This window comes from Pectinophora gossypiella, chromosome 18, assembly GCF_024362695.1.
Source record: "Pectinophora gossypiella chromosome 18, ilPecGoss1.1, whole genome shotgun sequence".
NCBI lineage: Eukaryota > Metazoa > Arthropoda > Insecta > Lepidoptera > Gelechiidae > Pectinophora > Pectinophora gossypiella.
Window position 1 is genome coordinate 5840252 of NC_065421.1, and position 22216 is coordinate 5862467.

Below are 22216 nucleotides of genomic sequence, written 5' to 3' on the forward strand. Positions count from 1 at the left end.
AGCAACTATTGGAATCAAATTATTATCTGATCACCGATACGTGCGGAAGAATGGCAATTACATTGACATATAAGCATCAAAAGCGCACGCAAGAAGTCGACGAGGTACCTTTACGATTTTTAGTTAACAATGGAAGACAAATTCTTAGTTTCAAATAAGGCAACTTGTAACTAAACCAAAAATATTATTTCACATAATTCTTACATAACTTTTTAAATAAATGTCATATCTTCCCTATCACGATTTGACCGTAGCCAATATCCAACATATTTGGTTTTAGCTTTATTTGGCATGCGATAGTGTAAGCGATTAATACATAAACGGCTACATACATCGTCGGAGGTGTTCCTGGGTTCGTTGAAGAGAGTGTCTCTGTCCCAGTGTGGCGGCAACACGTCGTTGTTGAGGTACTGTAATGCCGCCTCCACACCGCACCATTCTAAAGGTGCGCTGCCCTTGCGGAACTCTCTCGCTTCCTTTTTGGGTACTGTGTAGCTGAAAAAATATAAATATGTATTTCATTCTTTTAAATGACGGCTTCTGTGGTCCAGTGGTTGAGCGTTGGGCTCACGATCCGGAGGTCCCGGGTTCGAATCCCGGTGGGGACATATCACAAAAATCACTTTGTGATCCCTAATTTGGTTAGGATGATCACCTGATTGTCCGAAAGTAAGATGATCCATGCTTCGGAAGGCATGTTAAGCCGTTGGTCCCGGTTACTAATGTGTATAGATAGTAGTAACTTTTTATGGGGTTTATCTGAATAAACCCCATAAAAAGTCAGGATATCAATATCTTCTGCATCTTGCGCCGTAGAACTGATTCTACGGCGCAAGATGCAGAAGATATTGATTTGAATCTTAGAAATACAGCCTCTTGTACTCTCTATCTACACTTCTCTTTGCTTCTTGTATATCCTGAGTGTGCAATAAAGTATTTATGTTATGCGGTATAGCTCTTAATACACACTACAATCTTTGAAGAAGTGAACATGATGGTCCTCCTTAACCTTTGTCCTGCGCGGGGAAGGCGGGCTGTAGCGGCCCGCCTCAATAATGGAGAACCGGCGCAAATACCGCCAAATAATGAACACCAAACTGAATACTCACTACCGGCCATCCTTGAAGGAGCGCACGAGGTAATCCTCCTTGACTTTGATCTGCGCGGTGGGCGCGACCACGAGCGCGGGAAACGCGGGCTGTGCCGGACGCCGGCGCTCGGCCCCGCTGGCTGCCTCCACCAGAACCACGCGCCCCACATGCGGCTCGCGTTCCGTGCTCTCCTTCACGCGCCGGCTCGGCACTTCGCCCTCGCTTTCATCTGATCTAAAAGAACGGAATTTACAATTTTATCCGTTTTTCTCTAAACAAGCCACGACAAGGCTTTGGCGGCTCAATTATTAAACCTGTTATTGACGTCGGTTATTGACCTCAAAACCCATACGAGAGTAGAAGTTTTTCTCAATGTGGGCAATAACGCTTTGAGGGGGGCGAAAGTTAGAGCGAATTAAGATGGTCTTACGGGGCAAGGGGGTTTTCTCTTTTTTTTTTGATAGTTTGTATACATGTATGTAGTAGTACATTTAGAAATTGTTAGATATTAGTAGAGAGTAAAGTAATGGAATAAGACTTATAAAATTGTGTTGAATAAACATTCAGTAAACACTTTTACTATTATAGACTGTTATTTTTTGTAGTGACTATCCAATAAACTTTTCTTCAGGGGTATATGAATAAGGTTTCCTTCCAAATGGCAATGTACTAATGGAGAGAATCAACTTACTGCGCTCTGCCCCGCCTGCCGCGGCGCCCCGCTATAACAGGCGTAGAGAAATGTTCCGGGTGCGTCAACGGGAGCTGGTCCAACGTCTCACTCTCGTTGAAGTGGCGCCCGCTCTTCAGACACAGCGCTGACCGTCGTAACGTTGTTATGTCGCCGTCGTCGAACACTATAACATGGTAGGTTAGTAGAAAGCCACCACAAAAAATGCTATGAAATTCTGATTACTAAATAAAGAAAACAGACAAAAAACACTTTCTTTTTTCTATTTTACTTATTTATTATTTTTTAACAAAAAAACGTAATTTTAATAAGTCCAACATTTTATCAAGTTTTCTATGATGTCACAGCTTTGCTGCTTTGGACTCAGTAATAACCCTGACACCAGGGTTGATGAGGTTGGTATTCCACCTTACAACCCACATGATAAGAAGAAGATAACTTTACAAGGGAGGCACTAGCAGAATGCCTTGCCTGCACTTGAACTATTAGGTATATTCTATAGATATAATCTAACATATGTTTTTTATGACACCACATTACAAATCTATTAACTATAGATAGACTAGAAAGTTTACGACATTAGTGTACCACTGAAAATAAAATAACAAGACAATTTAATGAAAAAATTCTACTCACCAACAGTATATTGACTACAGTCTTGTATCTTAGAGATGACAGCTTCCATAGCATCCTTTTTAGGGTCCTGTTTGACCTCCACTGTGCTGCCCACCCTGAGAGTGCCTTTGATGACATCATCATTCACTGTGATGGTTCCACCACCTGCTTTTAATGTCACCTGAAAGTTGCAATTTTAATGTTAACAAAATGCATGTTTCGTTGAAGTAATGAATAGGTTAATGTGTTATCCTTTAATAATATACACTGCTTTAGATTAATGTTTTTCATCAATATACATAAATATATAACCAAAAATAACTTCTTCCCCTTAAAAACATACTGTGACACATTATATGTGCATTGTGTAGAATAATATAAAACATTTAATTACTTAGGAAATCAACACAATGATATTTAACAAGTTTAATGTTGACAAAGAGCCTTTTTTTTCTTTCTAACTTGCGACAAAGAGCTAATATTTTCAATCTCACCTTGCATTTTATGTTGCGTACAACTTTTTTGATTTTGGCTTCACAGAATGCCCCCTTGTACTTGGCACTGACATCAGTTCCCACTGGCAGAAAAGGGGGATCGTCACCTTGCTGTGTCAACATAAAAAACACATTGATTGGCTAACAAAATATACATCTAACCACTGATAAATTACTATGTTAGAGATATATGTTTCTTATAAAGAGAGGACATAGAAATGATCTTTCACTACTTACCATCTTTATACTATAATCAGTTATTCTTTCTGTGATGAAACCTGCAAAAAATATTGTGGTTATTTCAAAATGCTAACAATGCAGATACATCTCACCTAATCGCTATTATTGAACATGAGTCGCTAAGAGATATACTGCTAACATTTTGGACAATGCTATCAGCTGAAACCTGAAAGATGATTGTATATGTAGTTACATTTGTGGAAAAAAAGATCCTTCTAGTGAATGGTAGAGGCGACGCCTTGTATTTAGGCTATTTCAGAATTTGCGGCGTAAAAGAATTGCCCGAGCTAATTCACTGGTATACGCCTGAACTAACAGTTCATAACTGTGGAATAATTTTATCACCGTCAAGAGTTGATTACAAGCCCCAAGCTACTTGGAAGTGGAAGAAGAAAGTAGATTGCGCGGCAAATGGAAGTGTTCCCATTGTTACCTTAGAAGACTTGTAATCGTAGTTATCGTTACTCAGCTCGGTTGTAGCACTTGAAACGTACGCAAAATGAGTCCATTTTAGCGACAAATTATTCAATAAATAAAATAAAGAAATCGAGCAAACACCTTTTTTTTTTTTTTTGTTTTGGTTTTCCCCGAAGGGTAAGGCAAAGGGAACTATGCCCATACAGCCATGTCTGACGTATTTTTTTTCTTGATGATTAATGAAATGATGAAAGGTGATGATGATGAAACCTAAGCCCCCACCCTCGGAGTAGACTCCTACTCCGAACCCCAAACGAATTAACTCAAAAGTCCGCATAAACTTTTGAGTTATGAAGCGGCTTCCCAGCACGAAGCGAAAATAGGCAGATACACTTTGTTTATTGAATACTCCAATATAATAACACTCGCGAATGTCTTCCGACTAACTTAATGCGATCATTAACCACAAAACACCACTTCGTATTAATTATTTAGATTACTCAATGAAGAAAGCAACTGTCCCGTTCCCGTTTCCCGCCGAAAAGCGTCGAGCAAACACCATCTTCCAGTTTCACACAGTGACATAAATGAAAATTCTTGCCACAGTAAAAAATGTAGGGAATGTATTTGAGACGTGATTTATATTCTCTTTGTTTGAGAGACCATAGAGTAGAATAACTAGCTAGAAATAGACACATTTTTTATAAACCGGTTTTTCAATAATGTTTTCGTGATATACCGATTTTTGGGCTTACCTCTATTACTGTTTTTTTCACTCATTTTTGCTATTTTTTGATAGGTTAAAAAGAGAAAGCTAGATTTTGCTTTGCAGTACTTTAATTCGCTCTCTCTAATTAAATTGTACTCAAGTCAAACAGAAATAACTAGTAAAATGTCACAAATGAACATTGAACACGTCAAAATTAGTTTTTTTGCTGTAGCGACGGACGAAACGAAAAGATGTTTTGAAAATGTATTTGTTGACAATTACGCTGTTTTGGAGTGCCTAGAATTTTCTCGGGACATTTGCTAATTAACTTTTAGTGTTCGGGTGAAATTCGTATCAATGAAGATGAAGGCGATTCTAGCGACTGTGATCAGTCTGGCGCTTACGACCGTGGTTATAGGCAATGCCTACTACCAGAAGAAACAGTTTTATCCATCGATAGTTTATCTAACTAATTCCAATCCTAGTATGGCTGTAAGTATCACTCATTCCCAAGTCTAGACCGGCTGTTATGGCCATATAATCCGCCATTGTTTGGCTACAGATCCTAACAGTTTCTATATATACAAAAAGAGTCATTAGAAAAGTTCAGATAATCTTGCTTCGATAACAAGTTGTTTTAGTGACCTTGTCTATACTTGTTTTTGGTGAAAGTGAAATTTGTGTCCTTATCACTGTATAAAATAAGTTACTAATATATTCCAATCATGCAAAACATGTCTTATTACAGGTAATGTACTTGCAAGCATTCATTTTAGTTTTATTAGTAGGAAAAATATTGAGAAAAATATTTTTCGGACAACTACGACCCGCTGAATTTGAGGTAAGGATGAATTAAATATATTATTGCTTATCATGATCTTTGCATAAACTATGCATATACAAAAATAATCCTATTGGGATACCGAAAGCCAGAGAAAGTCTATTTATGATTTGTCTTAAAGATCATATGTAGATGAATTGTTTTTGTGTATTTAATATTGTTGTTTCAGTTTTTTTATATTTAGGTCTTAAATTACATTCATCTAAAAGACATATTTTAGACTAAAATAGATTTTTTAAATGCAAATGATTTACTGTACAGTTACTTTGTGTAATTATGAATTATTTTATGGCATGTTTAACAACAATTCTTTTTGTGGTATTTTTACTGCTATGGAGTAATAAAAGTATTTATGATGTCCCACAGTAACATGTTTTGTCTATGTTTTATGACAAGTGTAATATGAATGTATTATTTTGTTCCAGCACTTGATAGAAAGGTCTTGGTATGCAATAACGGAGACATGTTTGGCTTTCACTGTGTTCCGGGACGACTTCAACCCCAAATTTATAGCACTGTTTACTTTGCTGCTGTTTTTGAAAGCATTCCACTGGCTCGCAGAGGACAGGGTTGATTATGTGCGTTACTATTATAATATTCCTTATTGTATATGGAAATATTAATAATAAATACAATAAATAGACAATAGTTGGGCTTAGAACTAAAAAGAAATAAAGAAAACCAAAGTATTCAATTGTAAAAAGTTACAGAAATATATTTTATTTAATTTAAGAATCTTAAATGATTATATTAGTCAGTAATTCTTTGAATGTCACTGAACCCAATATTCAATTCTTTATATCTAGTTAGTTAATAGTTTTAGTGGCAATGAAACTAATATGAATATCTCTTGCAGATGGAAAGGAGTCCAGTCATAGGATGGCTGTTCCACTTAAGGATACTGAGTCTTCTAATGCTTCTAGCTCAAGCTGATATGTACTTCATCCATCATGCATATCAGGTCACGTCATCAAAAGGCCCATCTGTGCAATTGGTGTTTGGCTTTGAATACAGCATATTGATCATCATGATTGTCAACATTTTGATCAAGGTATTGTAACACTCTGGTTTTTTAACAGTGTTCGTCCTTTTAAGTGTAGTAAAGGTACATGTATACAATCATGTTGGACCCATAATGTGTACAGAGGTAAGAAGAGCCACTGCACATCTTGGTATGAGAATCACAAACCGAAAGAAGTTGGTAACAAGGAGAAAAGAAGATTTGGGTTTACGCCTAAAAGTAAAGTTATATGTAAACAAATACTTTATTGCACATGCAGGGAATACAAAACAAAAGATAATAGGTAGAGTACAATAGGCAGCCTTATTGCTAAGTAGCAATCTCTTCCAGGCAACCTTTTTGATATAACATGTCCAATGTCATAAGTAATGGTCTGATGACGCTGACGCTGACGTCACGTTTTCGGCGCTATGTAGATTTATTTTCAAATAAGAGATAACTTTATCTATATTTTCGTATTCATATATATTATAAATATAACATAACTTTCTGATTCTTCAAAACACGCCTGAAATACGAGATTTTAGTGAATGTGTCATCATTGATTGAAACTTGATTCAGGGGAATTACTTCATTCTTTGTTTGTAAAGATATGACTGGGTGTTGCCTCATTATTTGTATGCACCAACAAGCATAAAGGTAAATAATTACGTCAATCGATTATGGATATCTTTTCAAGTTAAAATGCGAAAGATTCCCAAATGTCGGCGATTTCTGGTAATTAAATACATAACTAATTAAGAATAGCATCTACCCAGTTGGATGTCGACATTTTCTATGTCGACATGTCTATTAGCAGTTGTATCTAATGATGTACTCATAGGTGTATTTGCTCTTTACAATACTTTCATTGCCTGACGTGGCCCATACCATACGGTAGTTTTACGTCATTAGTTAAGCAAACAGCTGAGTTCAGCTATTACGTAATGTTGCTAAAATTCAAATATAAAAATAAAAAATATTAGATTATTATTAGCGGCTTTTAGGAGACCTAGGAATGATTTAAAACTAGCTTTCGCACCCGACATTGTCAACGTGAAGTTGGTTATAACACACTGTGTTATAACACAGTAAGTGTCCTAAGTCCGTTTCTGATTTTTTTAAGTACTTTTACCATAGAAAGTATCCACTACAAGACCACCCCTAGGTGTTGAGCTCTCTATGTCCCATTTTCATTTGAATCGGCTCAATGGGTTAGGCGTAAAAAGATAACAGATAGAGAGATACATATTAGTCTCTTATCTAATGGGCTGTAGCCTTGTATAGGCGATAGTCTTTCACCATAAGGCTCATCATATTCATCTTAGGTATTTATATCAACAGTGTGGCTGCATGTTGTCTTTAATTACTTGTGCTCCCCCTCCCCCCCATTAGGGGTTAGGGGCGTGAGTATGTGTATGTATGTATCTCTTGTCCCATCCACCCCCTACAAACCCGTAGACTAGACGCAGCATGGAATGTTCTAAGAAGAGCTTCCCTATTCGCTGGCGTTTTTGCATCTCATCACATCTTCTTCGAACGGGCTCGAACAGATTTCCACTCCTCGCGATCTTTTGCAGCCTCTGCTTGCTCCCATGACATGTCGATAGTTTTCAACTCTCGGTGAACCGAGCGTCGCCAGGTCTCTTTGGGCCGCCCCCTGTTGCGTGCGTGTCACGTATATACTAACAAGATAAAGCTCGGTGTGGTGTGGGTATTAGTTCATCTTACGATGGATGTACCTCTGACTGCCCCCATTGGGATATAGTCGTGAGCTTATGTTATTAACAGGATTTAGTTTCGTTGCACTGTTTAGTTAGGTAGTAAAGTTGTGCTTCAGTGCACACGTTCGCCTTGGGATAAGTCACGTCACCGTTGCCTAGAGAAGTGGAATGTTATTAACCTATTAGTTTCTGTACGTAAACCCTTTGACCCTAATAATTACTTAATGAATTACAATTCTATACAAAAAAAAAATATAAATATAATTATAATTATGTAAAATTAACTACGAAAATTAACAATTCAAGACCTTACGCGTCTAGTCGTCAAACAATCCTCCCCAGAATTTCCAGGCGCAAAGGTCCCCATTACACTCGCCGCATTACCAGGTATGGCGATGGCAGCCTTTGCGCCAAGAAAGAATCAGCATGCCTATCGTAGTTCATAATAAAATTTTGAAAAGTCAACATGAAAAATGAGATTGATTTTTGAGACTATTTTTAGATTAGCATTTTATAATGGGTATCATATAGCACAGGCCTAAACCAATGATTTCGAATTTATGTTTGGATCATAAATAATTATCACGTAAAAGAAAACTCACATTCCCAAGAAATGCATTTTCGGAGGTATTTAACCTTAGCTATATTGGGCTGGTTTTCCCTTCGCGGCTTGGAAGGTCAGACAGACAGTCGCTTTTGTTAAAAACCGGACCTGCCAAATCTTCAGGTTAGGTAAGCATACCCTGTGAAAAACGGGATAATGCTAGGGAGATGATGATTTTATAATTTATCTTTGACCCAGCCAAATACTCTATTGTCCCCATAGTACGTGCTCCACGCAATCGACTCGCGGTGGGAGGCGCCGTGGGAGAGCAAGGCGGCGGTGCTGTTGTACACGGAGCTGGCCATCAACTTCCTCAAGGTGCTGCTCTACTTCGGCTTCGTCGCCGTCATGGTGCGCATCTACACGCTGCCGCTCTTCGCGTTCCGGCCCATGTATGAGACTCTTAGGTTCGTATTTTTTGTACTTTTCTTCTTTTTTGCTTATTTTCTTGTGTTCTTTTCTGACTGTTTATTTGTTTTCTGAAACCACAAGTAGATATTATAGTCATTTTTCTTTCTAATGAACATAGTTCTATAGGAATGAATAAAAAGCAGGAAAATCTGATGCTGTGTACTCTGACTCCGCACAAGGGGACGCGCAGGCGCAGCATTACTCCATTATACAAACTGGAGAACACTATTAAAACACCTTATCGCTCTACTTACGTCACCCCTCGCCCGTCTAGACCATGTGGTTTCTGCCTCTTTATTGTCACTGAGTACCTTAAAACTGTCCCGTGCGCAGGAGTTTCAAGAAGGCGTACAACGACGTGGTGCTGTCTCGGCGCGCCATCCGCAACATGAACACGCTGTACCCAGACGCCACGCCCGCCGAGCTCGCCGCCGCCGACAACGAGTGCATCATCTGCCGCGAGGAGATGCACACTGGTACACCAATTGTTATTTATCTTATAAACAGCCAATATGCGTCCCACTGCTGGTAGCCTGGGACGAGGAAGTCTATACTCTCAACCAACCGGAGGGAAATAGAATATTCTCCGTTCGCTCCATTGCGGATTGGTGGAGCATTATCTGATTTTATTCATTTATTACTAGTTTTTGTGCTGCGTGAACTCTCTTTAACCCTTAGGTGACATAGAGCGGTGATTCTTATTAGAGATATTGACAAAGCTTCACATAAATAGCCTATATACGTCTCACTGCTGGGCACGGGTCTCCCCTCAATCAACCGGAGGGGGTAAGGAGCATATTCCGCCACGCTGCTCCACTGCTGTCTAATGTAGAATTTAATTAAGATCCGTCTAATGGTCTTTCCGTGATGCGCGAACAAACTCGGGGGCAGGGTATTGTATGAAACCTCAAGTACCCCGCCTGCCGCCTGCGGAAAAACCCGGCTTTGTGGTCATCAGGCTTCATTGAAAAGTTCGAGTATATCCTTTGAATACTCACTTGCCAAATTAGATAAAAGTCTCGCCCATCGGTGTTTGATCGACCTCCATAGTCCAGTGGTTGAGCGTTCTGCTCACAATCCGGACGTCCTGGGTTCGAATCTTGGTGGGGACAAATCTCTTTGTGCTCCCTAGTTTGGTTACGACATTGCAGGCTGATCACCTGATTGTCTAGAAGTAAGATGATCCGTGCTTCGGAAGGCACGTTAAGCCGTTGGTCCCAGTTACTACTTACTGATGTAAGTACGTAGTCGTTACTTGAATCAGATCAGGGGCCTTTGGCGGCTCAATAAAAACCCTGATACCAGGGTTGATGTGGTTGGTCATCCACCTCACAATCCACACGATAGAAGAAGATCAGTGTGAGATTATATAATTTACTTGCAAATCCATAAAATCTACATCTCGTATCAAGGTTAGTGAAACTTGTGCGCTCTAGTAATTTGTGCAAACTTGAGCTGTACACATTCAAGGTCGATAATCGTGCAACCAAATTGAAATTATATATTCGACATTGTACTAATTATTAATGTTTGTTTATTCATATGTTCTCTAATTAGCCGCGACTGTACGAATACCTTTGTGCGATCTTTAGGTGAAAGTGAGAAATTGATATTTTTATATGGATTTTGTTTTAAAATACGTGTCTAGTGACTGGCCGGATATAATTTCCAAGAAAATTTAAAAAAAAAAACACGGTATAATAGCGAACTTTATCACACATTATGTGACACGCTAAAATGCTCCCATCATAATCAACGACAACTCTCGTTGATTGTTTTACTTCTACTTGACTTTTGGGCCAATACAGAGACAGTGATCTTCTGAACTAAGTGGTTGTGCTTAGTGCTGCCACTATAGGTACCTACGTGAGCGACGGGGGGTTTGCTCTCCCCGTATAGCAGTCGTCATTATGTACGATAAATACGATTAACTTAAAGTGATAAGATGCAATGACATTGCTAGTCACTATTTATTGTTATTGGTAGACGTGTAATAATTTGGGTGTCGACGTACACGTACAATACATTTGTTTCTCTCCGAAGTCGATCGTTACAGGTTACTAGTTGTAGGATTTTGGTGCGTTTTTATCCTATTGCGGCCTATTCTTCTTCTATCGTACGGGTTGTGAGGTGGAGTACCAACCTCATCAACCCTGGTGTCAGGGTTACTATTGAGCCGCCAAAGGCCCCCGACACGGCTCATGTAACTACTTACTTACATCAGTAAGTAGTAACCGGAACCAACGGCTTAACGTGCCTTCCGAAGCACGGATCATCTTACTTTTAGACAATCTGGTAATCCGTCTGTAATGTCCTAACCAAACTAGGGACCACAAAGTATTTTTTGTGATATGTCCCCACCGGGAATCGAACCTGGGACCTCCGGATCGTGAGCCCAACGCTCAACCACCCTGGACCACGGCGGCCGATTGATATTACGTTTTATCGAAACAGGTGCGAAAAAGCTGCCGTGCAACCACATATTCCACGCGGCGTGCCTGCGGCTGTGGTTCCAGCGGCAGCAGACGTGCCCCACGTGCCGCCTCAACGTGCTGCGCGCGCCCGCGCCCGAGCCCGCCGCCGCGCCGCACGCGCCCCACGCGCCACACGCAGCCCACGCCGCCCACGCCGCGCACGCCGCCCACCCCGCACACGTCGCGCCGCCGCAGCAGCCCATGCCGCAGCCGCCGCCCTTCCCCAACATGCCGCCGCCACGTAAGTCGTGCTATTAACTGATATTTTTACTTACAATATCATAAATACAATACATAAACATATACATTCCACAGCTGGGCACAGGCCTCCCAACATCTCTTCACTACTCTCTCACTCCTTTTCTCTATTCTCGTCATCTCTAGGCAAATGACACAAAACGGGTGTGATCTGTTGTCTCCCTGTGGGTGACATTGGGAAGCGACACAAACAGAAAACTGAATTTAGTAAAAAGGAACCGATTCTCAAGACAAAAGTTACACCTCAGGACAAGCTTAATTTCTATCGCGGTAGTCACAAGTTAAAGCGTTTATGCTTCAGTACTAGTGCGACCACAGAAGACGAACTCTGTCATGCACAATGCACATGATACAAAAGTTTGTGTTCTTTCTTTTCTTATTTTGAAACTTATCACGTTGGTCTAACGGAAAGCTCGATGAGCTGTGAGACTGTGATGAACTAAAATAATCTTGCGATGGATGTATCTCTAACTCCCGATTTGGGATATAGTCGCTTATGTTAGACAATAATGTTTACAGCGATGATGGCCTGGGGCGTGCCGCCGCCGCCGCCGCCGCGGCCGGCTAACCTCGCGAACCTGTCTACAGCCGAGCTGCTGCGAATGGAAGGCACCGAACGTAGGAATATCGAAGCTCGTCTTCAGGTACACATTGCACTTTTTTAATCCACATAGGTTTTAAACATATTTGGTATCATTTTATGGGAATACAGATCTTATTGTTTTTGTTCTTGTCTCGTATGAGTTGTAAGGTCACAACCGACCGCCATCCGCCCCCTGTTCATTCAGTTGACAAACAAAGGTGTCTAAAAGTGAAAATATAGGATTTTTATGATGTTTGCAGCTGCTCCGCGAGATCCAGTCGATGTTGGACGCGTCGGTGCTGCTGATGCAGCAGTATTCCGCCGTGGTGGCCAACCTGCCGCAGAACTGCGCCAACGTCGCCACGCAGACCGATATATTGTAAGAACCAGATTGATAAGACAAGATAAATATACTTTACACAAGGTAAAGAAAATAGGATAAATAAAAGAAATACACAACAGGCGGCCTTATTGCTCATGCTGCAGTTTCTTCTAGGCAACCTACACACAGAAACAGAAACAAATCACACAACAGGAACGGACGGGACAACGACAGGGATGTGGTGCTGGTTTACTTACAGGAACAAAAAAAAACAATTTTATTGTGATAACTTGAGATTTGTAGTCTATTTATTTTTATACTTCCTACTGCCGGGCACAAGCTTCGTCATGTGATTGAGAAGTGTATATGTGGGTTTTTTGTGGGTAGGTGCCAAAACCACGATACAACAGACCGAAGTCGACCGAACCCGCGACCTTTTCACCGCAAATGTTGTTTCTCTGCCATGTCCTAATTTTATGAAAACTTTCTTGCCAGAACACCAATTTATTTACATTTACCATTTTACCTGTCATTATCGACTTTGTTGAAAAAATGTACGGTCCCTGTTACCTCTCTAAATTACGTGTGAATTTCGCCCGTATTATTTATTTTTAAAATTCGACTGATCAAATGTACTCACTGTAACTGCGGTGAAGGGAAACATCGTGAGGAAGCCCACTTTTACGAGAAATGCGTTTCGGGGGTATGTGACTTAACCTGTATTGGGCTGGTTTTCCCTTCGCGGGTTGGAAGGTCAGACAGGCAGTCGCTTTTGTAAAAAACCGGATCTGTCAAATTTAAAAAGGTTAGGTAAGCGGACCCTTGTGAAAACGGGATAATGCTAAGGAGATGATGATGTAGCAAATATATTAATGTCTGTCCGTAGTCGAACAGAGCCGTCTCCCTCCCCGTCGCCGGTGAAGGTGAAGTCGGAGCCCGACGTGGTGCCCAGCACCGCCAGCGTCCCCAGCACGTCCCGGCCCTCCACCAGCACGGCGCTCCACGACACCCCGCCGGACTCCACCACTGACGCTTTAGACACTAATAGGTACATTTAATTTTTGCAACGTTTGTTATAGATGTTACATCTCACCATGATATAAGAAAACCAGGTATGCTCAAAAGTGACAGCTAACATTTCAAGGTTAGTCCAGCTGACGTCATTCCACCCTGTGTTGCCATCTCGTAAAAAATAAATTACCCACAACGAATGTTTTTAATTTGCAAGGAAATTTTATATTAGTAAAAGAGTTACTCACAGTTTTAATGATTTTTATATAAATAAATAATAGCAATTCAATACATACATTAGTCAGTAATTCACTTAATTTTCAATAATAAAATTTACGTCTTTGGAATGTTGGAGATACTAAATTAATGGTAACACTTACGTCATAAAAGGGCTAGCAATGGCGGCTTGTCATACCTGGTTTTCTTATACCATGCATCTCACCACTTAACATGTTAGTCTAACAGAAAAGTTATGTGAGGTGTGCTGTGGGTACTTAGTTCACCTTGCGATGGATGTACCTCTGACTACCCTTATTGGTATATAGTCGTGATCTTTAATTGAATGTCATCCGACCATGGGGCTGGTGGTCTGCCTCGATATTGCATACCATTATAGGCCATTATTCAGTAACAGTCTTAGTCCATCTGTTGTGTTCCGTCTTGCCAAGTCCTGCCCATCTCCACTTAAGCCTAACGATTCGTATACCTACATCACCGAATTCCGTGCGCTGCCGAATTTTGACATTTGATATAAGACCAGGTAGATGCATACATAGCCCGTTGTGCCACTCTAATTTAATAAATGTGCTCTTTAGTGAGCGGCAATGTTATGGGTTACTAATAATGTTTTTTATTTCCAGAGATAAGACTGATGCTGACGCCGAGGAGCTCAGAAGACGCAGACTGCAGAAATTCACAATGGAAAATTGAGCTTGTTAAACAATACTTTCGTTCCACTTTCCAAACTAACTATTTAATGTACAAAGTGTTTCGGTATGTGTAAGCATTGTGTATTCTAACCTAAAGTAAAGTGTATTTATGTTCTTGTAAATATAAAGGGATACACACATGAATACAATACATAGTACTTTACTTTCATCACTTTTAGTTTTGGCTAGTCAAATAAAACATAGTTTCCTACGTATAATTATTATTATTACATTCTAAATATGGTCTTGACGCTAACAGTTATAAAATGCGTTGATGTATTCATACACTTTAGGGTTGTAGTTCTCCAAGACCGGCATACCGCTGAAGTATCGGCTGGAATCATAAAGTTTCATGTTGTTCTTGCAGTACCACACATTCTTAATGCCCTCAGTTCCGTCGACATTTAAAGTATTCAATTCAAAGACACCAAAATGGTATTTCTGCCCATCTGTTTGAATACAATTGATGTAAACTGGTTCTGGGAGGTCTTTTACATCTTCCTGTAACAAAAATTATGTTGAGTTGCAATGTTAGTTAACAGTCTTCTTGTCTATATAATGAGTTTACCTACATAAACCTTGACAATACCCATCACATATCACTGAATCTTATATTTATTTATTTTTATTTCTCCTTAGTAATATTATAAGACCATCTTACCCCATGTAATTGCTTAGCGTATGCGCTGGCGACGGCAAATGCATGTGTAAGAGACCGTCCAAGAATCTGGTTAGGAGTAACGGGAGTCTCAAATATATTGCTCACTTCGGTACTGTTGAAATGAAGCCAGGTTGTGTGTGGGTGTCTTAGTGAGACCGTTGGCTTGATAGCTGGAAGATAATAAGGTAAGTGTGCACATAGTTAAAGAACACAAACATTTTTACATAAGGACCTGTTTCATGTCGTACATGTTTATCTTGCACGAATACTTGTGTGGTATGCAAGTACAATTGACCCATATGCAGTTGATTCTGCATGACAGGAGACAGGGCCTACAAATTTTATCTACTGATAATAAAACATTTCTTTGGAAACCCAATTCTAATTTTGTATAATTGTTATTTTCTTTGTAAGGGACACAAATAAATGCAAAAAGGAAACAATTAGTTTTTATTGTTTACTAAAGTAAACAATATTTTGAATGACCTACTTGTCTGTATTATAAACTGTTAATAAGTAAAAGTTAAAGTAAACTTGAAGATTTGATCTTTAAAATACAAAATGGTTTTTTTCATTGATTAGGACTTACGGTATTTACTAGTTTCATTGTAAAAGTGTTCGACAGGTAGAGTTACGGTATGTTTCACTGGGTACAAATCTGGTATTTCAATAAATGGTATATCTTTCTCATTCAACTGATATTTGACGGGCTGGTTGCTAGTCACTAGAATGTTGGAGATGTCTTGGAACTGGATCAGATCATCCTCTTTATCAAAGACTGTGTTGTATGCAACATCATTCAGCACATATTTGGACTGAGATGTCTCTGCATCACTGCTTTTTTCTACAAGGTGCATCAGTTTGTTGGTAAGAATTTCACTGGAAAAAAATGAATTGATATGTAGTAAATCAAAATAGCAAATTATATGTTAAAAATACTTTTATTAACACTTACTTTCGCCTCCTATCAGTGATGCCTAGTATCCTAGGAAAATTATAAGCTGGCCTCTCTGGATCTTTTACTTTGGGTAGTTTCTTCTGCTCACAGTCAAACACATTGGCAGACAAGACTGCTTTCTTCACACATTCATGGACATGCTTTGGCGCAGGTACTTCGGCTAACTCTTCTATATTCTGAGGTAGTTTATTGTCAGCTACAATGGTCTTGGTAAGAACCTGTGCTTGTGCTAGGCCCTCTAGTAAAACATTTGTGTGTTTCAATGTGTAGCAAGGCCTGTTCTTGAAATCTGGATGATTTTCATCGAGCGGAAGAGGGTTTTCATATGGTCCTACTATGTCAAGTCTGAAAATTGTGAAATATGATGAAGTTGTAGATACATTTTATTGCAATAAGTGATAAAGTTTGGGTAAATTGGATAATTATAGTAATATAAGCCATACTTCTCGCGAACTTCAGGTTTTTCTTTCACAAACTCCAGGGCATCCTCAACTTGAATACCTTTCGCTTTCAAATATTCCTCAACTTTAGTATCAAAAGGTATACGTTTGCCCTGCACTAGCCAATGTTTTTTGAACATAAAACCAATATGCTGTCGGTTAAGAATCTTTGTTAATCTCATTTTGATATGATTTTCTTTACAAAATAAATATGAACCAGATTCTAATTCTAACCTAAAATGCGAAGCGTATTTGACACTGACAGTAGCGATGTCGTTCGGAATTGGTTCGAAAATAGGTTGCGTTTTTGTGGAACGATTCCGATATCGGGCGACCGCCATAGATCAACACGGACCTCCGCGGATCGGAGCGCCTAATTTACGTCCATGTGGCAAACACTATTTCTATGTCTGGCCTTCAGTCGCTTCTCCTGTTGATCATCATTCAGCTTTAGAGGCATTATATGAAAAGTAGTCGGGACTGGGCTAGTAAAATTTCATCATTGTGTTACGCGTCGACAGCCTGGTGCGGATGTGACTATCGGGGTAGGCAGAAACCGCTTAATTCCACTTAATATGTATGATCTTGACACACCACCTTCGGTTCTTCCACTCTTATCAAAGTTATCATTTTTAGACTATCTACTTATATCTCCATCAAGATTTCATATCGAAAGTTGTTGTTTTCTGATTACTTGTCGCTCTACCCACTCCGGAGCTATTATGAGCGTGAACATACATACATACGTACATAAACTCACGCCTATTTCCCTTCGGGATTAGCAGAGACTATGGAATTCCATTTGCTTCGACACATTCATCAATGATGATCAATGAGCGTGAACTCAAGAACTTCACGAAGCCACTGACAATGCCGTAAGCGTGGCCAATTACTGGTCAGCAAAAATTTTGTATCGATCGCCATCGACTCGCAAAGAAGAAGAATGAGCGTGAAAATGTTTGAAATACATACCCTGTGAAGTGATGATGTTCTCTTTTATTCGAGCTTTTTGACAAAATATAATGTCAGGAACGATACCTACTTACATGGAAAGATAAAAGATGTAAAGATAACAGAATGTTCCACGCTGCTTATCATTGCGGGCACATAGTAAAAATGCCTGCCAGTCCCAATTAGCCTCATCATGGCTTTACACACTTATTCCAGGATCTATCTAGTTAATAAAATTATTGTAAAGGGTAGGCAAGGAAACATGAACAAGATAAACAACAAGTAATTTCGTAAATATATATATTTAAATTTATATCTTCCATCAATACATACGACACTTACACATTCAATAATTTGGCCGTAACTACAATAGGTCTCACTTTAAAATGGCTTTCGCTTACAGGATCATGTAAATATGTACGGTACAATAACTAAACAATCGTATAAAATTACATAGTAAAATCCACAATTACAAATTGAGTTAGACCTACTGATGAGCTTTTCAAGGCAGGGAAGACATTGTTTAATTTTAAATAAATTCCAAAGTGTTGATATGGATAATTGACAGCTAGACGAAACATGTCCCATAAAATGTACACACAGAAGTTCAGTGAAGCAGGGATATGTATAGTTTTTATTCATAATTTAAAACACCGTGCGTTCGATGAAGGGATTCGACCACCCGATCATATTTGAATCGGACAATAGTATGGTATTGATGGAGGAGAGATACTTTACAAAATAAAACTTATCGAAATATCTTCGGTGTACGCTAGGAGCTATAAAAATTGAAAATAATACAACTAATTAATTTCATAACTAGTAAGACATTACAATCCCTTACCACGAGATCAGCGACCAATGACGTCACCAGGCGTGTTGCTTATGTTCAGGAATTTAGGTAAAGTTTACAGTTGCTAATTATTGCCGAGTACAAGATGCTATGATTACTGACTATCGATCGATGGAGAATCTCATTTGAAACAAACGGCCACTAGAGGGTCAAGTATTTTGAAAATAGCAAAACGAGAAGTCCCTTTGGTAGTTCCATAATATCTTTACCAATTGGTGGGAGTTTTAGATTTTATAATCTTTGGACTTTCTGCATTAAATATTCAATAATCGTTTCATGTCCATCACGTTCTAACTATGCATAATTTAATCGCATATTGCAACAATTTGCGTATCAAACATACAACACTTAATACCTATTTTAATATAATACCTAATTATTTTTATAAAGTAACAAAATTAACTTATATTTACAGTTATCGTTAAAATTATAGCAGAATTTTACTACTTTAGCACTAGTTTTTGATATTCGTCAATTGTGTTGATTTATTTTAAGACATTAAACATTGGGCTGTGACTATTTTTATAAATAATTTCATGATTTGTTGTGCCTCTTTAATACTGGCATATAACGACGAAATCAAAAAGGATCAACTGTCCTTGTAAATGTATGGAGTGAATAATAATGTAAGGCACCGTTGGTTTATTGGTTACATGTACGTATAAATAATCATGAAGATGTAAAATGAATTACGTTTGTATAAGTTAGTGTTAGTTCCATTGGTGGCTGTGTATGAGATCAAATCCGACATTCAAAGGAAATTCTCTTCTATATGCAAACAATGCTACTACAAGGTCGAAACTATGAGCCTTTTAAACATTTTTGCTATGTTCCAAATATAACAATCAAGATCAAAGTAAACCAAAACGTTAAGAATTGACACTAGGTACATAATTTAACGGCTCAATGTACAATCTGACTACCAACTGACTATAATCATTAGCCACCTTTGACTTGAAGGTCCCGAATGATTCCAGGCCATTCGAAATAAAAAGTGAGGAAATAATGTCTGGAATTTTTTACAGTTGTATCCTCTATCTACAAAGTGTGTTTTGTGACTGAAATGTCAGTTCCAAAAAGAACTATATTACGTATGTAGCTTATTATATGGCAGCTAGCCAAAATGTGCGGTACTAAATGGTCTGCGAAAGGATGGCGATCGCGTGAGAAGCGAGTGAGTGGCGATCGAGAGTGAGTCGGGTTCAGTCGTCGTCTTTCTTTTCCATCTTGGGCTCGTACATTGCGTGCAGTTGTTCGGGCGAGATTCTGGAAGTAAAAGTTATGATTAAGTAAGTGATTTGGGATCTTTGTGATGTCTTTTGTATGGTGAGGAAGTCGCAGGCTTGAATCACATGACTGTCCGAAATAAGATGATCGGTGCTTCGGAAGGCATGTTAAGCCGTCGGCCATTTAGCCGTATAAAAATCCTTCCACCAACCTGCAGTGGAGCAGCGTGGTGGAGTATGCTCCAGAACCCCTCCGGTTGATTGACGGGAGGCCTGTGTCTAGCAGTGGAACGTATATAGGCTGTTTATGTACACATACATACATACATAAACTCACGCCCGTAATCCCTAATGGGGTGGGCAGAGCCACAAGTAATCAAAGACAACTTGCAGCCACTGTTGCTGTTGTTGTGGCTGTTTATGTATGTATAAGTATGTTAAGTTGTTAACTTAAAGTCATCAATCTGGTTGTTTTGCTCGGTTTTTCTCTTGCTTCCAAATAATTTGTTAAGAATCTTAACATCACACATACTGTTGTCAATGTTGGGCCCCTTTAGCGGGCGTTTCATTAAATTAAAACAAATGTCGATTTGCAAATACTAACCCGAGCAAGCTTTGCAGATCGCAGACGAAGCGATACACGTAACGTTTCCCGGCCGTCTTGTGAATGATGTTCTTGTCGTAATAGTAGCGGAGACCACGTGAGAGTTTCTCGTAGTTCATCTTCGGCTTGTTCTTGCGGATGCCCCAGCGGCGGGCCACCTGTACAACACAACACCATTAATACCTTACAATGCATACATAATACTACATAACATTGGCTTCTTAAGTCACACTGCTTCAAAATATGCTACAGGATAAATCATCTTATAGTAAAACTACGTAAGTGCCCTTTCGAAAAAATCACATTCTGATATAAATTTTCACCTGGATTGAAACTAGCGTCTGTTGCGAGGTTTTCTTAACAAAACTCCTATACTATCCTAGTCTATATTCCTGTCCGGTATCCGATTTTGTGTACAATAAATTGGGACTGCGTGTGTGTAATAAATAAAAGTCATAAGAATGTGATTTTTCAAAAACGAGGTGTTCGCTTTATGGCGACGATAAGTATTATTAAGTACATATAAAGTTAAAACAGTCACACGTTTAATTGCTGTCGCACCTGACATTGTTAAACGATGTTGATCAATCATCGCCACCAATAGCGAAAAAGGAAAGAGGAAGAAAGAGAAGCCTGTAGCCTTCACGCATGCTCTCCTTTCTTCATATTCCGAACAAGTTGTCCCACTAGTGGCTGCGTGTTTACACTATTGTAGCACAACTACGTCGTAGACGCTACATGATCGTAGCAATGTGAGATCGATACAATAGGGCATTTGACTGGATCATAAATAAATTATAAAATACTAATCTAGAAATAGAAGCCAGTCTAAGATGACCAAAAATCAATCTCAATATACTTTTCGACATACTTTCGAATTTCATTTATGAATTAAGTAATAATGAGTATGACGTTTGACCACTTTTATTGATGACGTCACAGGATAGTATTTCCATACAAAGTCCAAACAAAACTTCCGTTATGAAGTTTTGTAAAAAGTATCTCATTTGACTAGGTTGTCACGGGATGACTCCAATCTCATCAGTCATCCCGTGATCATGGCACTTGCAACAGTGTCGAAATATCGGGAGTCTCATATCTCCATTTAAACGCGGTAAGAACCCGTTATTATGTGCTTTAATTATGATAATAACCGCGTAAACTTAAAACAATGTAGCCTGTATAGGTTAGTATGCCACACTGGACGCAAATAAAAAGCAATAGGAGGCGTTTGAACGCGCATAGTTGTTACAATCGTTTGAAAACGCAACCTCTCAACAACAATCCCTTTGCCGGTTTGTGAGCATTCACATTGACATGATGGGCGATAGGCTGGTCACCTGTCACCATACGATTCATTATATCTCAGGACTTCGTATCAAAAGTGGCTACAAGCTGTCTTCAGATAACTTGTGTCTGTGCCCACTGCCCGTTAAGGGTTACGTGCGCGTATTGTATTTGTATAACTGTCTATAAAAATATATAAATAGTATTACCTCATCTGGGTCGGTGAGCTTGAACTCCCAGCCGTCTCCTGTCCAGGAGATGAAACCTTGGCAGCTCTTGTCGGTGAGCAGCTCTAGTAGGAACTGCCACAACTGGATGGGGCCTGAACCTGCACATATAGCACACACGTTGCTTTACGATATACGATGCACCTTACACCCGGGAGGTAGGATCGTGATTATAGTGACTGGTTTGTGATTTCTATGACTAGTTTGTGATTTCAGTGACCGGATTGTGATTTCAGTGACTGGTTTGTGATTTCTGTGTCCGGATTGTGATTTGAGTGATTAGATAGTGGGCAAATTAAAAAAAAAAAAATGAGTGATTAGACACGTGCATTGGGCAGTCTGACCATAAAGTGAAAAAAAAAAGAAAACAATTTCCTACGTACCGGTAAAGCATGGTCCAGAGGCGGGATATGCCAGCTTGTCTTGGGGGATAAGCGCGTGCTGTTCGCTGGGCCATTCGCCCCAGTCTGCGCATGCGCCGCCGTACTCCGTGCCATAGCCCTCGCCGTAGCTTTCGCCACCGTACCTCCCGCCTGCACCTGCTGACAAAAGAAAATTTGGGTTATTTTTTATATTATGTACTAACTATTCATCC

At 39.4% G+C, this 22216-nt stretch overlaps 4 protein-coding genes across 19 annotated transcripts in view; 1 reads left to right on the plus strand and 3 right to left on the minus strand.

Moving 5' to 3' along the window:
* The window catches only part of LOC126374913 (AT-rich interactive domain-containing protein 4A), a 17822-nt gene extending 13677 nt beyond the window's left edge, over window positions 1-4145 (minus strand). For 7 of the 8 annotated variants that reach the window (XM_050021685.1, XM_050021684.1, XM_050021681.1 and 4 more), the window contains exons 1-8: window positions 4108-4145; window positions 3565-3689; window positions 3129-3169; window positions 2892-3002; window positions 2419-2578; window positions 1783-1948; window positions 1110-1325; window positions 333-495 (exon numbers count right to left, since the gene is read on the minus strand). In XM_050021685.1, the coding sequence (XP_049877642.1) occupies window positions 333-495; window positions 1110-1325; window positions 1783-1948; window positions 2419-2578; window positions 2892-3002; window positions 3129-3131 (819 nt within the window). In that variant the 5' untranslated portion in view covers window positions 3132-3169; window positions 3565-3689; window positions 4108-4145. Of the gene's footprint in view, window positions 1-332; window positions 496-1109; window positions 1326-1782; window positions 1949-2418; window positions 2579-2891; window positions 3003-3128; window positions 3170-3564; window positions 4043-4107 lie in introns of those variants that run through there. The other variant, XM_050021678.1, reaches the window with a different exon arrangement.
* A 298-nt stretch (window positions 4146-4443) lies between these two features.
* Window positions 4444-14565, plus strand: LOC126374921 (E3 ubiquitin-protein ligase synoviolin). Its single transcript, XM_050021696.1, has 11 exons — window positions 4444-4749; window positions 5006-5098; window positions 5524-5676; window positions 5955-6149; window positions 8649-8833; window positions 9171-9313; window positions 11292-11552; window positions 12089-12213; window positions 12413-12531; window positions 13361-13522; window positions 14346-14565. Exons 1-11 carry the CDS (start codon window positions 4615-4617, stop codon window positions 14413-14415), a joined length of 1641 nt encoding a protein of 546 aa, XP_049877653.1. The 5' UTR covers window positions 4444-4614; the 3' UTR covers window positions 14416-14565.
* Window positions 14566-14618: 53 nt separating this feature from the next.
* Window positions 14619-16743, minus strand: LOC126374925 (39S ribosomal protein L37, mitochondrial). Its single transcript, XM_050021709.1, has 5 exons — window positions 16477-16743; window positions 16031-16378; window positions 15665-15954; window positions 15076-15245; window positions 14619-14915 (listed from the first exon to the last, which is right to left on the minus strand). Exons 1-5 carry the CDS (start codon window positions 16653-16655, stop codon window positions 14667-14669), a joined length of 1236 nt encoding a protein of 411 aa, XP_049877666.1. The 5' UTR covers window positions 16656-16743; the 3' UTR covers window positions 14619-14666.
* Window positions 16744-17707: 964 nt separating this feature from the next.
* LOC126374922 (ETS-like protein pointed) overlaps window positions 17708-22216 on the minus strand; it is a 161887-nt gene continuing 157378 nt past the window's right edge. For 7 of the 9 annotated variants that reach the window (XM_050021697.1, XM_050021704.1, XM_050021705.1 and 4 more), the window contains 4 exons: window positions 22005-22163; window positions 21604-21722; window positions 20108-20265; window positions 17708-19543 (listed from right to left, as the gene is read on the minus strand). In XM_050021697.1, coding sequence (XP_049877654.1) covers window positions 19480-19543; window positions 20108-20265; window positions 21604-21722; window positions 22005-22163 — 500 coding nt within the window. In that variant the 3' untranslated portion in view covers window positions 17708-19479. The remainder of the gene's footprint in view (window positions 19544-20107; window positions 20266-21603; window positions 21723-22004; window positions 22164-22216) is intronic. The other 2 variants (XM_050021698.1, XM_050021699.1) reach the window with 2 other exon arrangements.

Coding starts and splice junctions, on each gene's coding strand:
- LOC126374921 (XM_050021696.1), top strand. CDS start 4,615: ATGAAGATGAAGGCGATTCTAGCGACTGTGATCAGTCTGGCGCTTACG. Junction 5,677..5,954: donor CAGAGGACAGGGTTGATTAT/GTGCGTTACTAT, acceptor TATCTCTTGCAG/ATGGAAAGGAGTCCAGTCAT. Junction 13,523..14,345: donor GACGCTTTAGACACTAATAG/GTACATTTAATT, acceptor TTTTATTTCCAG/AGATAAGACTGATGCTGACG.
- LOC126374925 (XM_050021709.1), bottom strand. CDS start 16,655: ATGAGATTAACAAAGATTCTTAACCGACAGCATATTGGTTTTATGTTC. Junction 16,379..16,476: donor AAACCTGAAGTTCGCGAGAA/GTATGGCTTATA, acceptor CACAATTTTCAG/ACTTGACATAGTAGGACCAT. Junction 14,916..15,075: donor ACGCTAAGCAATTACATGGG/GTAAGATGGTCT, acceptor TTTTTGTTACAG/GAAGATGTAAAAGACCTCCC.